The sequence below is a fragment of the Lacerta agilis genome, chromosome 10 (assembly GCF_009819535.1).
Source record: "Lacerta agilis isolate rLacAgi1 chromosome 10, rLacAgi1.pri, whole genome shotgun sequence".
Lineage (NCBI taxonomy): Eukaryota > Metazoa > Chordata > Lepidosauria > Squamata > Lacertidae > Lacerta > Lacerta agilis.
This window is the reverse complement of record NC_046321.1, coordinates 20,725,471-20,741,609: the sequence shown is the minus strand read 5'-3', so window position 1 is coordinate 20,741,609 and position 16,139 is coordinate 20,725,471. Positions and strand designations below refer to the sequence as shown.

The 16,139-nt window shown below is 46.8% G+C and overlaps 2 protein-coding genes across 9 annotated transcripts in view; one reads left to right on the top strand and one right to left on the bottom strand.

Annotated features, from left to right (window-relative positions):
- LOC117054436 (pseudouridine-metabolizing bifunctional protein C1861.05-like) overlaps positions 1-1,080 on the top strand; it is a 31,088-nt gene extending 30,008 nt beyond the window's left edge. The window contains exon 21 of the mRNA XM_033163255.1: positions 833-1,080. Coding sequence (XP_033019146.1) covers positions 833-864 — 32 coding nt within the window. The 3' untranslated portion in view covers positions 865-1,080. The remainder of the gene's footprint in view (positions 1-832) is intronic.
- A 2,463-nt stretch (positions 1,081-3,543) lies between these two features.
- The window catches only part of DENND2A (DENN domain containing 2A), a 64,819-nt gene continuing 52,223 nt past the window's right edge, over positions 3,544-16,139 (bottom strand). For all 8 annotated transcript variants that reach the window (XM_033163245.1, XM_033163249.1, XM_033163248.1 and 5 more), the window contains exons 15-20: positions 10,558-10,735; positions 9,262-9,303; positions 7,586-7,703; positions 6,220-6,459; positions 5,192-5,278; positions 3,544-4,271 (exon numbers count right to left, since the gene is read on the bottom strand). In XM_033163245.1, coding sequence (XP_033019136.1) covers positions 4,240-4,271; positions 5,192-5,278; positions 6,220-6,459; positions 7,586-7,703; positions 9,262-9,303; positions 10,558-10,735 — 697 coding nt within the window. In that variant the 3' untranslated portion in view covers positions 3,544-4,239. The remainder of the gene's footprint in view (positions 4,272-5,191; positions 5,279-6,219; positions 6,460-7,585; positions 7,704-9,261; positions 9,304-10,557; positions 10,736-16,139) is intronic.

The window sequence follows — 16,139 nt, the reverse complement described above, 5'->3', positions numbered from 1 at the left end:
TCTGGAGGGCCGAGGTTGAGGAAGCCTGGTCTACAAACTAGCTTATCAGTCACAGGAAGAGATGTGGTTCTCAAATGATGTTTTTGAAACAAGGACACCATGTGGCATCATCCACTGTTAGCCAGCAGGAGGCACTGCATCCACAAAATAAGGAAATAACAGATTTAGAGTGTTCCCACCCACAATCTGCACATCTCCCTCCATGCCACACAAACCTTTTAAACTGCAGCATTGACATTGTTGCTACGAGGTCTGGCATCGAGCCTCATTGTACTAGAAATGAATGAAATGGGAAATGACAAGGTAGCATTACTGAGCCATACTGAAAGGTATGAATGAATGAATGAATTGATTGATTTATTTTGGTCACTGACCAGAGCGCATACTGAAAGGTAGTACCGAGGACAGGGATTGGAACGTAGGGCAGTAGAATCCTTGCAGGTTACTCGGTTCAAGTCACACGGATTGTGCTGGCTACCTACTATGTAGATGTAACCTGAATGTTAAGGAGGCACACTTTGCCTCTGTCATTGCACTTCATATCTCCACCACCAAGATACAAGTATTAGGGCCAGTTGTGATTTCCTACTGAATGCATTCAGATACCTCAATTACCAAACTTCCTCTGTGCTCTTTGATAACGCAGGTCTAACCTTTCGGCTCATCTGTGTGTGCTTTTTTAAAACAATTAAGTTGGTAGTACATTGATAAATGGATATTTTATTTAATGGATACCTCAGATAATCCATGTCTGCTTGTAGGAAGATATTGAGGTTGGCGTCTCATCAAGGAAAGTTCCCCTGATGATTTGTCTGTTTGCTCTCTCCCACAGGTGGTTTCTTCCAGAATATCCAGAACAGATAAAAGACACTGAGTTCCTGTCAGTCTTTTAAAAAATGAGCTGCCAGCAACACCCCAACAGGTGTTCATGCTTCTAAAGCTGTACAATTTGGGGGAGGGGAGAGAGAGAGAATTAAAAAAACTGATTTTAAGTGGCATTCTGTTCAAACGTTGCAAGTTACGTTTGCTCGCATTATCTAAACTGTTACAATCTCTTAATAAAGAAGGACTTTCAGTTTATTTTGACTGTTTTGATTTCGGTTACCCCATCTGCACCTCCCATGAGGAGGGACCTTCAACAGGGATCCCTTCTCAGCTTGAAGATGAATGAGCAAAGAGATAGAGCTTTTTTGTCTTCTCATTTCCTGGAGAAACCCAAGAACTATGGCTGCTGCTGCTACAGCAACTTGTCTCAGGATCCAGGTGTACTCTGGCACAAGGGCACCAGTTGTGAGCTTGCAGCTAGGTAGAAAACCTTGATATGTTCGAACTTTGGCAACAGGGTGCAGGATCCTAAGTTTAGGCCACAACACGTAAGTCAGCACTGGCCTCTGTCCCAGTGCCCAGGTGTAAAAGGAAAAGGCACAAGGTGTGCATGGACCTATGCAAGCTTTAAAAAAAGGTCTTGGGGAATGGACCCTGAGAAGACAAACGGCTTGCAAAACATACAGGTTTCCCTACTGACACAGCGTGCCCCATCGCTCACTGGTAAGAGTCACCTGAATGCAGCAGGTCCCAGAGTCATTCCTTGGTATATCCACTTAAAAGGATTAAGTAGCAGGTAATAGGAGAGACCTTTTGCTGGCTGTGATGATGGAGAGCTTCTGCCAGTCACAGTAAACAGTACAGGGCTAGCTGGGCAAGCAGTCTGACCTGGCAGAAGGCAACTCCCAGTGTTCCTACGGCCAACTTTCCTTCTCAGCACTGACAACAGACAGAAGGGCTGGGGGAAACACGACCTTCCGCTTTGAATCCGCCATGAGCAGGAGGATAAAATAGGAGCTTCCTTTTGATACAAAGAGTCGAGACGTGCTCTGGGGGGGAGATGTCAGGAAGCAAACCTCCGCCACATCTTATTTGTGTGAGAAACACAAGAATAAGGTGGGGTGGGGAGAAGGCGCCTTAAGTAAAAATGGAAGCTAACGGAAATGGGAACTTTCGGTGAATTTTTGACAAAACCTCTGCCAACACAAAACAGCAGAGGTGGCTCCTTAAGCACCTTGAGTGAGATTTTAGGTCCCAAATTTTTACTGTTGTAGGAAGCTGTTTTATATAAAGTTGGACCATTGGTCCATCTAGCTCAGTATGGTCTACATTGATTGAAAGCAGCTCTCCAGGCAGGAGACATCCCCAGCCCTACCTGGAGATGCCAGGAATTGAACCTGAGGCCCTCTGTGGGCAAAGGAGCTGAGCTACAGGTGTACCCCCAATTGTTTGGGGGTACCTTTACTATTTCCAAGGCCAGTACTTCCCCATCGCCATTGTTAAGCACAGGTGTGACTAAGGTTCTGTGGCCTACTGATGAGTTTTCAGTATGACATCTTCCGCCTAACAGAATAAATGGAGGGGCCTCTTAACTGGGGCTGTCCATAAAAGTAGAAGACATCATGGAAAAGGTTCATCGCTTGGGGAGTGCATGAATAAATCACCACAGGTTTCAAATCGTCGGTGCAATTTTTGTGCCACCCCAAATGCAGTACTTTTCAGCAGAGTGGCTTCACACACTCAGCAGTCACTAGGCCAGAGCTTTCCAAACTTTTTATGTGGCTGTCACATTTTTTTAGACAAGCAACATTTCCCGACATGGTAATTCAGTTTTACTAGCAAAACTGGAGGTGAAACTAACCACTTTCCAGCCCCCCCCCCTCCCGGAGGAGAACAGGGAGCGTTCACGTGACACACCTACACACTGCAGCTGACACACTAATGTGTCGTGACACACAGTTTGGAAAGCTCTGCACTAAGCATAGGCAGGCTTAGTGAGACCAAGTGATGTGCAGGCCTGTGTTGCAAGATCCACATGAGAAAGCAACTGATTTACACTGTTTTGGCCACCAGGGGGCCTAAGACCCCATAACAACAACATCAATATCATTCTGATAACAGTTCCTAACGTTATCTCTTTGGACCAGCCCGGGCTGTTTTGTTTTGTTTAAAAAAATATATATGGATGTTGCAGAACATTGCCATTGATGCAATCTTAGTGCATTAATGGCTTTATACTGAACTGTCTACACATCACTCCATTTATGATGCTTCCCCCCCCCCCGTTCCCGCATTATTGCCATCTAGAGGGGCCACTTCTGGCATACAGAGCAACAAAAGCAGGACAAAGAAAACCGCAGTACATTTGTGATATGAAAAGTTGCATTTTGGCAGGCAACAATGGAAACAGGAGCTCTGTGGAACCGCCCTGAGATCTGCAAAGGAAGGGTGGTATACATATTTAATAAATAACAACAACAACAAGCTCTGTCCTGAAATGTTTGCAGGGGCAAACTGAATTGGAAGTGGGGTTGCGTAAGACAACCCCAAGTACCATCACAGACCCAAATAGTCCTGAAGGCACAATGAAAGGACATCTGGAGGCTCCCCCTTTCACGCAAAACTGTTTGGAGCGGAGAGAAACGAAAGAGGAAAAGTACAAAGTCAGGTCAAACCCACAAAACACTTACTTATGAATGGTAAGAACGACTGGACACGTTTTCTTTAACATCACTCTCTTTTAATTACATCGCATCAGCCTCTCAGCTTACTCCGAGAAAGGATGCCCACTAGGAGGGACGGGCAAATCTTCCATCCCATAGTGGTTGCTGGAGTGGGTATCAAATTCTCAGCAGCTCCAGTGGTTCCCCTGCCTCATCTTCCCTCTAACTGCCTCCTGCTTCTCCCCCTTTTCATCATATGGTCCCTGTCAGTATCTCAGAGTCCAGGTTAATGCAGCCTCAATCCAGCAACCTCCTTGCTGCTATTTGGGAGAGGAGCCCGGGGCAAGTGTCATTGGCTAATACTCTTCTTAACTTCGATATAAATAAGAAACAACATTTCAAAATGTTTTAATAGCTAAGAAATAGGAAAACAAACAAACCCCAAACCACCGTGAAATCTGCAAAGCGCCAATGGAGAGTCCCGATAATGCTATGTCCAGTGCATGTTCTTGGTAGCAGCTGAGAGTCCCCTCCCAGCAGCCTCTTCGTCTGTGTCCCCCTTAGCGCCATTCTAGGAGGCCAGAGGCCAGCTCTTCACCTAAGCACAACTCCCGGACACCCTGATTCCTGGGTTGGGCTTTCCCTTCCTTGGGAGCAGGCGAAATGGGAATGGGGGAAAAATTGGTCCATTTTCTGTCTGCTGAACTGTGAAAGAAATCACTTCTCTCTGCAACAGTGGCACTCTAAGGTCTTACTTCTTGTGAAGAAATTTCATTCTGCTACCTGGAAAGGATTGATGGGTGGGAGCCAAAAAAAGAAAGAAACAAAGAAAGAAACCATGTGATTTTGGCACAATGGGACTGGATTAAAGTCCCCCCGTCTCCAGAAAACAGATAAAACCAACCAGTGCACAACCTCACCACATTTTCCCACCTGCATTGTACACGGTCCAGTATTTACACAAGTGCAATGCCCAGGCTCCTCACTATACACACCATAAAGTTCGCAAAACGGCACGTTGCAAAGTTTACACAACATAGCAATGACATAAATCCCATCCAAAGACGGTTGATGACATTTATGGAGCCACAACGCAGATGGTAAAACATACGAAAAGTAGCAGCATGCTTTGCTTTCAAGTTAACTGCGTTTCCCCAGCAGCTGGGCATTTTGCTCTAAAAGCCCAGTATTCCCAGCAATGGAAGCGATACCTGACACAAGAAGCTCTCAATTCCATACACTGTTCCTTTATACCTGGAGATTTTGCCAGGCACGGGAAGAGACCCTTTCAAGCCTTCGTAACACTGCCGTAGGAGAAGAAGCAGCTCCCTCTTCTACAGAACTATAAAAGAGGCAATAGCCTTCAAACAGGAAGGATAGCCATCCCTGATTTACATCTACTAATACCTGTAAGCCCTCATCCCCAGTTAAAACACACCCAAAACGCATTTCCTCACTTTCATCCCCTGTTATCACTCCCATCCACAGTAAACCTGTCGTCACCCATCAGAAATTGCATTTGGAATGCAGTGTCCTTGAGCTAAGGACCTGCCCTGTTTCTTTTATTACTGTGCATAACATAAATACAGCAGTGATGGTGCTTATATTGCAAATAAACCCACACGCATTGTGATTTGACTTTAGGACATGCGATGGGATATAAAAGCACGCTGCAATCCAAAGCGGTAGCCAGGATCTCTTACCTAACCCTTTCAGGAATTTATTGACTCCACTCTGTTCTCCACTGGGAAGGGTTTCTAGGTACTCTTGGGCACGTACCTCAAACAAACCTACAAAGGGGTGGAAAACAGAACGCAGAAAGAAAGAAAAACCTGGTGAGTTCCAGCTGCAGATGCTGTGGGATGTAACATCACAAAAGCAGTCAAATACAACATTTCCTGTTTGCCCAGAGTGGACACACAGTGGAACGTTGCTCCAGCCAGGAGGACTTCCCGTCACACCTGGTCTGGAGCATCCTCCCTCTGTGTGTGACCAGGTAGATGGGCGTGACCCTGGCAGACCCTATAAAGGGGCCAGTCATGCAGCCATCTTCCTCTTCTCTCTCTCACTCACTCTCTTTTGCTACTGCTCTTTTGCTGTGTGCTGGCTCTCAGCCAGCAGCACATGGGCTAATCGCTCACAAGAGGATGAACCCACACTTTTCTCTGTAACTAAAAGGTAATGCCTGCCTTCAGGATCATACTGTGAACTGAATGTAAGTAAACCTTATCATTACTTTCTAAAACAGGCATAGGCAACCTTCGGCTCTCCAGATGTTTTGGCCTACAACTCCCATGATCCCTAGCTAACAGGACCAGTGGTCATGGATGATGGGAAATGTAGTCCAAAACATCTGGAGAGCCGAAGGTTGCCTATGCCTGTTCTAAAATAAGACTGCTGTTTCATTATTGTTTTTAAAAGGGAACAAAAGGGGATTTACCAGGAACAATCCAATCTGGACAAGCCAGAATGGATTGCTTAACTCAAATGGTTCTAACGAATCTAACAACTAGCTTCCTGCTATGCGCAAGGGATAGTTTCTAGCTCACTTGCTTGAGTGAGTAAGGATAATATGTAATCATTATATCCTCTCCTACTATCCTCAACATTCCCACAGATGCCACCTGAGCAGCTCTTATGTGATGAAAGGGGCAAAGCAGAAAAAAAAACCCTGATGAAAAACACGCTTAATTAATCGCATGCCCCTCTCACCATCCTCCTGCTCTCTCACCTTTAGCACCCTGTTTCCGCAACTCTCGCTCCTGAATGAAGCCCCCAAACATTTGCGTCTCCATGAAGACCTCCAAGAAACGCCGGAGGCTCTTGGAAGAGACCGACTTCCGGAAGGCCTCCCGCTGCAGGGTCCTCTCTTCCCTCTCGGAGGGAGTCAGGAAGAGGGAGTAGTGCCCCACAATCTCCACAAAGAAGCGGACAAACGCTTCTGACACCACTTCGTTCAAGGGGCTGGACTCTGGATGGGGGAGGAAAAAGGAGCAGGGAAAACACTGGTTAGCGGGAGACCTGGCCTTAACCTGCTCTCTTCCAGTCCAGTCCCATCCTTTGAACTTGTCGGGCTGTAGATTTGGGATGGGGGACCGTAGCTCAGTAGCAGAACACCTGCTCTGCACACAGGAAGCCCCGGGTTCAATTCCTGACATCTCCAGGAAGGTTTGTGAAAGGCTTCAGCCTGGAACCCTGCAAAGTTGCAGCCAGTGTTGTGGACATAGACACTTGGAAGCTGACGTATTTAGAGTCAGACCATTGTTCCATCTAGATTAGTACTGTCCACCCCAACTGGCAGCAGCTCTTTGGCATTCCGGATGGGGTCTCTCCCAGCCCTACCTAGAGTTGCTAGGATTGAACCTAGGGCAGGTGCTCTCCCAGAGCTGCGGATCTTCCCCAACACTGAGCCAGGTGAACAAATTTTCTGACTTGACATAAGGAAGGTTTCATATGCAGGTCCAGCCACATGGTTAAGCCCATCCTTGTGGCATCTCCACACCGACGCAGAGGGGCTATGAAGTGGACATCATGAAATATTTGGTATATTCCGGTCATCTCATATAAAAAAGGATACCAGGCTCTGAACCATCCAATCTCTCACAATGACAATAGAAATAAATAAATGTACAAATGAAGGATCTACCCAAGTGATGCTGACACCGTACACTACACAAACGTTATGCAATATAACAAAGGAAGGCTACCCTCCAATCTCTCTCCTCTCTCTTTACCCCCAACTGTCTACGCCGATAATGTCTCATACAGTACGTAAACGAACTGTGAAAATGACTATGAATAAAAAATGGAGGTGCTACATGTACTTTTCCTTGTTCATTTGTTTGTTTTGTAACACAATAAAATCTTAAATAAAAACTATTATTATTATTATTATTTTTAAAAAAGAAGGATACTGAGAGTTGGGAAAGGGCAACCCACGTGCTGAAGCAGCTTTGCTTCGAGGAAAGGCTAAAAATATTTGGCCTTTTTAATTTTTGGAAGGGGAATGACTAAGGGAGGACACAGTAGAGGTTTATAAAAGCTCAGTGTGATTTTTCCCGGCGAAAAATAAGAAGGTGAGAGGTTTTAAACTTTACCTTGCTTGCCGTTGGGAGCGCCCTCTTCCTTGTCGCTTGCCAGCTCGTTCCTTTGCTCCAGGATGTGTTCTAGTGCTGCTTGCAACTTCCGGGGTAAAATAGAGTCCTCATCTTCCATCTTAAAAAGAGAGAGAGGGCATGTTCTATAGGGACAGGGTGAAACCAAACTGCACACTCTGGGATAAACACTCTAAAAGCAAGCTTGGCCAGTCGGTGACCCTCCAGATCTTATTAGACCTCAACTCCCAAGACAGCATGGCCAATAGTCAAGGCAGCACAGCAGCACCTGGAGGGTTAAAGGCTAGACCCCCCCTAAAGGATCCACTAGACCCCCCTAAAGGATCCACTTTTAAACCCTTGCAAATGGTCATTGTGCACTGGAAGGCGGTGGTGTGGGGACTGCTTCAGAGGACTGTGGTGGAAACTTCGCAATGGTGCCGTCAAATCTGCCAAAGCTGAGCAGAGAACTAGCACACAGTACAGTCTTGGCATGAAGCAACGACTGAGGTGGCCCTTTTGCGATGGTCATCTGGCAGCCACAGATACTGGAAGGAGGAGAAGCTGCTGGAACACAGGGAGACAGCAGGAAGTGGCATCAAAAGGTGCAGATGTTGGGCCTTGCAAGAGATCGCTCTTGCATTCACTGCATTAACTATAGCTCATGGTCTGCATGCTGAGCCTATCTTGCTGCTGTGTGTCTTTGAAACAGAGACCTCATGTGTGCAAAGCGTGCTCTTCGCTTCTGAGGTACGTACCGCCCCTAAACGATGATGTAGGCATGGACGTCCCAAAGCATTGGTCTTAGGACTCAAAAGTGTGTTTTGCCTAAATCCAGGGTGGGAAGCACCACTGGCACAACCACCATCTCCTTTTGGTTTTGTAGAGAGTAGGAGTTCTCCTCATCCACAGCATTCCCTCATTGTAGAGTCACCTTTCCTGCATCTTCACTTTTGTACTAATACTGAAGCAAAACTTGAGAGAATGGCACCCCTGCAGACATACACTTATTTGTGAAAACCGGGACAGGGAAAGAATAATTCGTGCATTTTTTTTTGGCCGCTTATGATATACCCACTTACCCTACTTTGACCCCTGGTTAATAGGTCTGGTGGGTTTTAGAAGTTTCAAAAACCTGCAGAACCCTTTGACTAGAGGATGGAGTAAGACGTGAAGAAACATATGCACAAACACCATGGAAACCAAAGCCTCTTGCAAATGATTTCCAACTCTCTCAATGACCATTTGTCTTCAGGCTCCATTTAACACTACCTTCTTCAGTGCTACTTTTCTAGAAAAAGAGGTGATGGAACTCACCATGAACACCTCCCTTGTTCTCTTATAATGGCAATGGCACCCGTCTCAGTGCCAGAACTGAGTTCCAGTGAGTTATGGCTGAAAAAAGCCCTGCTGAGCATCCAGCAACGAAACAGAGCAAACTTCCTCTGTTCCACACACTTCCTTGTTCTTATTCTTTCCTGTTCCTCCCTCCCTGAGACAGAACCAGTGTAGGGAACATTTGGCTCGCCAGAAGTTGCCAAACTACAACTCCCACCAACTCAGGGCAATGACCATGCTCGCTAGGGCTGATGGGAACTGTAGTTTAGCAACATCTGGAGGGCCAAAGGTTCCCCACACCAGAGATAGAATGGACATGACTGGAAGCAAGTTGCTCTTACCTGTCTGAGAAACCGGTTATTCACAAGGTCAACCACAAGGACCTGCTCGGAAAGAAATGCACAGAGAGGAAAAGGAGAGAACAACATTATTGGGAATGGTCATCAACCTCCTTGGGAAAATGGCTGCCTTGTATACAGCTTTTTTTGGGGGGGAGGCCCTGCCTTATTTATTTATGTGAAGCATTTTTACTCTACTCTTCGGCCCAGGAAGGCTCCCAAAGGCCTTGCCCTACCCCAATTCCACTGAGCCTCAAAGAGATATGAAAACCAGCCCAATCCCAGGGTGGTTTTTATGACTTTCACCACAAACCACAGAATGACAACTTTAAACATAGGGAAGCTGTTCCTCTTGAGTCTCTTACACACACTTTCCCCTCCTTTCCCTGACTGAGAAACCACACCAGATATTCCACACAACAGAGAAGAAGCAACCATTTGGGTGGGGAATCAGAGATAGGAGCATGCTCTTATCTAGCACTTTTTTAAAAAAAAGAGATATTCAATGCAAGTATGGTACCAGCAACTTATAGCCTGGAGCACCCCTTGGACTTTAAAACAAAGATATTTTGGTGCTTGGAGGTAAAAAAAAAACCAACCCCAAGTGCTAAGGATTAGACAATTAAGCCAAAATAGATCCAAGTGTTACTGGGTTTGTAGATTTCCTGGTCTTATTCTGGCGACTCTTCTTTGTGGATCTCATTGTATAGGTTAGAGTTATTGGTATAGGTTAGAGTTATTGCCCTGCCCATGTGGGGCTTGAACCCAGTACTGTGGTTGAAGTGCCCCACCCCAGTCTCTTCCCACCGGCTGTTGGGGGCTGCTCCATCCAGTCCTTGCGTTTGCCATCACCAAAAGCCATGGGGATGGTGAAGGAGAAAAGGGCCTCTTCTCTTCTGTCCCACACACCCAATCTCCAGCTCAGATGCTCTATACATCTAAGTTAGAGGTAATGAATTCTAGGTATCATATCATCCCTAAGCCCACCCGCCCCGGATCATCTTCCATGCGGATGTACCATGGTTAAAACAGAAGCCACAGGGGCACTCTCAATGCCATGTGCTGTTAACAAGCTGAGGAAAGATGCCAGCAAGTGTTTCACATCGCAGCCAGTTGGCCCTTTCTCCAGGGTTGTCCAGCCTAGCAGGACTTGCCCTGAATAAACCCTGGCCCCAAAGCTTGTCCTCCTCACACACCCCAAACCTGTGTCCTGTGAGGACAGTGCCCTCTTGAACCCAGCACTCTTGTATCAAACCATATCCATTCTGCCGCCCTCCCTTTCCCATACTCTGGCCTCACCTCTTCCACGGGCAGCTCCTTGAGGCGGGACAGCGAACTGGAGAGCAGGCCGATCAGAAAGGGGGTTGGCGAGCACACGATGTCAATCATCGAAGGGGGAAGCACAGGGATGTAGGTGTGCTGCCAAGTGAAGGGGTAGAGAAGGGCCACCATGGCATGGCAGCATTTCGACAAGGTGCTAGGAGGAGGAAGCAGACGCAAGGGTCAGTCTGAAACTCTCAGGGCCCCTTTGAGATAAGAAACATAAATTAATAGGTGGTAACTGAGAAGGCGGGTGGGGAGGAGACAGCTGGCCAGGTTTTATCCTGGGGCCATGCCAAGCTTTCCAAGAACGTAAGGATAAAAGGAGAAATCAAATTAATAGTCCTCACGACTACAAGAGACGAACTGGAACCTGTCCCCTCCAGATGACTGAAGTGCCTAGAGACAGTCAGTCAGGTTGTGTATCCACAGCAGTGACCAGAGGAGGAATGACTGCTGGGAGGAGCGCAGAGAGAAGAAACGCCATGGTACATCTGCAACAGCACAATGGGACTCCTTCCTCTGCCCCAGCTGCAACAAAACATGTCACTCCTGCATCAGTCTCTACAGCCACAGCTGGCGCTGAAACCTTCCAATGGCCTGTAGGCTATGCAAATAAAGTTTGTTGTTGTTGTTGTTGTTCCAACAGTTTGACCTCACCCCTAAAGGTGCACTCCTACACTGTCTCCTGAGACAGATAAGAGGCCAATCATCTACTAAATGTTCAAAGTGAACATTTAGGAGTTCAAGGCCAGGCAGGTACATAGGAGCACTGTTGAGGTCCTTCTTCTCCCCCTACTGCCTCCATCTAAGTTTTTAGATCTGATAGTTCCTCCTCTATCAACCACAGGTCTTTTCTCCCTTACTTCCAGAGGCATACAAATTTGCAAGAATATTTTTGGTAAACCGATATTTTTGTGCGTGCAAATTTACCTTGCATGGTTTCTTTTGAACTCAAGAGACTGCCCTTCTCTTTAGATTGTGCAGATTGCATCTGCAGTACAGTTTGCCACATGGAACGTCCCCAACCCTGTCACGAGATATAATGTGAGCTGCATCCTTCAGTTTGAGTGGCCACAGTATAGCCTGGAGCTCTCTCTCAAAGGTGGGGCTCACATAGTTTTTTGCACATGCTTCCCTCCATACAGACGCAGCCAGCGCATGGCACTCCTGGAGTCATGGAATTAATGGAGAGTCTCTCTTTTCACACTGTGGCCTCTTAAATATGGGAAGGCGTGGAACAGTCCCAGAATTCCTCTTCCCCCCCCCTCTGCTAGCTAAGCAATCTGCTAGAAAAGCCAAGCATATACCTCTGCTGAGGTCATCTCTGCATGGGAAGACGGCACCAGAAAGGAACAAAGAGAGAGAGGAAACTAAGGAGCAGACATATGGCTCAGGGCATAGTCAGACAGCAGGCTCTTCTCAGCTACCTTCATGAGTGAGGGACCTGATGATTCAATCAGTCCATTACCTGCACCTACATGAGCACTCAGCCACTCCTGTCAAGTGATAATCGCTAGTTCACATGGAAAAGCAGGATCAGCGCAGGCATTATAGCAGTAGTGGCATAAAACAGGCTTGGGGGACTTGCGGCCCTCCAGATATTATTGGACTACAACTCCCATCATCCCTGGCCATTGGCTGCGCTGGCTGGGCCAATTGAAGTTGGAGTCCACAGGTCTCCCATCTCTCAGATCAGCCTTTCTCAACCATGGGTCCCCAGGTGTTCTTGAACTACAACTCCCAATAATTCCTAAGGGACTGGCCATGCTGGCTAGGAATGATGGGACTCGTAGTCCCAACAACATCTAGGAACCCAAGGTTGAGAAAGGCTGCCTTAGAGAGAAACAAACATGGAGGAGCTTGCCGTTTCATTCCTTGGCTTGGAATGCCCAGGCACTCGGGAAGCTCAGGTTTGGAAGCAGAGATGCCACTGTGGTCCTATGAGCTAGAACAGGGTTGAGGAGCCACAGGCCTGGAGGTCTGAAGCTCAAACGTCGGTAAAATGTGGTTCTCTAAGCCAGGGGTGGGGGCCCTCTCAAGCCCAGCAGTCCAGACTCATCTCCCCACACCCAGAAAAAGTTCTACATAAGGACACCAGACATCCTTTTCAGAGTGCTATTTTGCCCAATGCTTTGAAAGAGGCCTCTGAAGAACTGACAGCCACCTGATTAGGCAAAACTGCAGGAGATGTGTGACCAGTCTCCCCGTGGCTTAGCCGAAACTCAGCCATGTGGGCTGGTGTGAGCATGTGCCCACATGTGTGTGCTTTTGCTTTGCACTGCACTCCCCTCCCCTCCCCCCACTTTCAGGATCTCTCACGCTTCTTGCCTTCCTACCAAGAGGGAGATGATACAGGATACCCATACCTGTATCTGATCACATACCTACCGGCAGCTCCTAACCAACGATTGAGAAAGGGAGGGAAAATAAAATGATGTAAATGCATGTGTATGTGTGCATGCGTGGAATTTGGGCGAAGGACAATGTTGCTTTTCAATAACGAGAAACGGATGCGACTAACAAATGCCTCGCTGGCAGGCTATCGAGATGTAGATTTTCAAGAAAGATTCCGCCATGGAGCCTTCACTTCTGCGGCATTAAGTAGAATCAAGCAATGCTTTTTCACACGAAAACAAAAGCCAAGCAGCACACACCGCCCTCAGAGGCAGGTAAAGGCCACTGGTAACTCATCAGCTATGTAGGACTGCAAACTCCTTCGAGCATCTGGGGGACGGCTGGTATGTTACTAAGCCGTGCACATCACGTCATTTGGTTTTATGAGCCAAATCTTGAATGGGAGGGAGGGAGGGAGAGAGACCATGCAGCCTGAAGGAATCATATGGCCAGGAAACCACTCACAGCTGGCTTGAGTTAAGCACCATGAGGGAATATACACTGAGCAAGAGGAGAAGGAGAAGGGGAAGTGTGTGTGTGTGTGTGTGTGTGTGTAAAAATACCCCAGGCCTGGCAACAGCTTCTGCAGTTTTACAAGGGAAATGGAAAGGATGCTTGCTGAGTATGAACTTATTTTAAAAAAACCAAAACAGGACTGTTTATATTTGGTACACATGCTGAGTTGCAAGAAATTCCAGCTTCCCAGGAATCTTTCAAGTTCTCTTGCTTTTGTTTTTTAAAGAAAGTTTCTAGTCCTCATGGCTGAAAATTAAATTGTTGAGAAGACAATGCAGGCACTCAAGGGTTGTGTAATCACACTGGCATAATTTGTGTACTCCACACATAGGGAAACAGACTTGTGCCCAATTGGCAGCAGTAAGGGAACGCTTGACCTGTGGCCCCTGAGCCTGGCTTCCCTAGGTGGGAAATCCTTTCTGGCCCAAGGGCTGGATGGAGCAATAAATGCAAATTGTGTCTTTCTGCAGTAGGCACACCCACACGCAACCTACTCTTGTGCTGAATCCAGGCCAGCAAATTTCACCAGAGTTTGAAGACACATTCCAGATAAGGCAAACACCCAAACAGAATGTGAAGCCAGGGCAGTGAAGAGTGTGGCCTGGACTGAAGAGTCTCTTGGGCCATATTTGGGCCATGGTTCCCCACTCCTGCCCTCGATGGTTGCCTGGGCTACTTGCTGCTAAATTCAGCCTTGGGGGATGAAGGAGAAATAGCGCTTTGACAGAATGAGTCCCTCAGGGCACTTCTGAGTACGATGCTGCGCCACTGAATCCTACAGAGATAGTGAGAGGCCAGGCAGAACCGGTTTTCTTCAAACCACCAAGGAAATCAAGGAGGGATTGGGGAGGGAGAAGAGGCTTACTTGCCCCACTCAACTGGTTTTCATTTCGTTTTATTTTTGCAGTAAGCACTGGCCTGTATCCCGAAGAACTTCCCCTTCCTCTCCTCTCCAGCCCCTGAGGATCTGCTCCAGAGGATGCTCTGGTTGCCGCATGAGGCAGGAGAGGAGATGAGGAAGGTCCCCCTGTGCAAGCCGAAATCTGTTGCCTGAACAGACCATGCTAAGAGGAAACAAAACAAAGTAGTAAAAACTTCTGAACGTTAACAGTTGCATTTGAAACCATTTTTTAAAATAAAGTACAGTCGTACTTCTGAAGTCGAACGGAATCCGTCCCGGAGGTCTGTTCAACTTCCAACTTCCAAAACGTTCAGAAACCAAGGTGTGGCTTCCGATTGGCTGCAGGAAGCTCCTGCAGCCAATCAGAACCCGTGGAACCCGTGTTGGATGTTTGGGTTCCAAAGAATGTTTGCAAACCAAAACAGTCACTTCTGGGTTTGCGGCGTTCGGGAGCCAAAACGTTCAACTTGCAAGGTGCTCAGGATCCAAGGTATGACTGTACTTTTACAATCCCCTGTATTTTGCAAAGATGTTACGGGACACAATTTTTAAAATTAAAACTAAAGAGTCTTTTTCTTTCAGCCCCAAAGTAAGATGCACTGAGGATACCACCCCGCTTGCCACTCGTGGCGCCTTTACTGATTATTTGATATCATCTTGTGGGCTCTCCTTCCTTGGAGGTTTTCAAGCAGAGGTTGAACGGCCACCTCTCCTGGATGCATTAGCTGAGATTCCTGCATTGCAGGGGGGGGGGGTTGGACTAGATGACTGCTGGTGTCCCCCCTTCCAACTCTACAAGCCTATGGCTGTGTGATCTGCAGCACCATCCTATTCATGTCTTCTAAGAAGGAAGTCTCACTGAATTCAGTGGGGCTTACTTCAAGGGAAGTGGATAAAGGGTTCCAGAAAAAAAGGGGGGGGGAGAAAACTACCTTGGCCTCCACAATTTATTTCAGTCACAAATTATTGGAATCTTTCCCTGCAAATGATGAACAAGCAAGTCTAACAGAAAGATTAATTTAATAGACTGGATTGGCTTAAAAAAAAATTAGTCATTTTCCCGAGTTGAAAAGGGATGTTTACTATAGTTACTATGGTAAGGGGGGGGGGGGCAAAGGAGCAAGACTTTCTTTCCTTTTCTGCTGGCAAGGTTTTTTGAGTGACAGATCTTTATAGAAAAGGGGGAAAGAAAAACAGCATTTGGCAGGAGGCCCTCAGACAGCCAATTTATGCAGCAGTTGAGAGATGTAACAAATCACCCGAGTGCACACACCCCTTTGCATTGTCCACACACGAGATGTGTGCAGATACACAGATGATTCACACACCGAGGGCATCTGTATGATCAACTGTGGAGGAGCGTGATAAATACGATCTATCATATGCCTTTCTTCACCTGCACAGGCTCATTAAATAACCTCTGCTGAATTACATCTAGCATTCCAAACCTCTGAGCAAACTTCAAGCAGCTGCCTTAGCTTAAAGAGAGAAGCAGAGAGGAGGGTAAAACAAGAAACTTGCTGCACAGAGATCTTAAATTTCTTTCTTCAGAAATGTAAAACAATCCCCCTCTTTCCCAAATAATTATCACCTGCGAATTTGTTACTTATGCGCTTGGATTGATGTGCCACCCTTCTATCAAATTATCAGGGCCATCAATAAACTATAGGGTTTTAAACACAATAAAACAAGTACATAAAAATAAGCTGAATGCAGCAAATCTATAAATGCACGGCAGAATAAAACA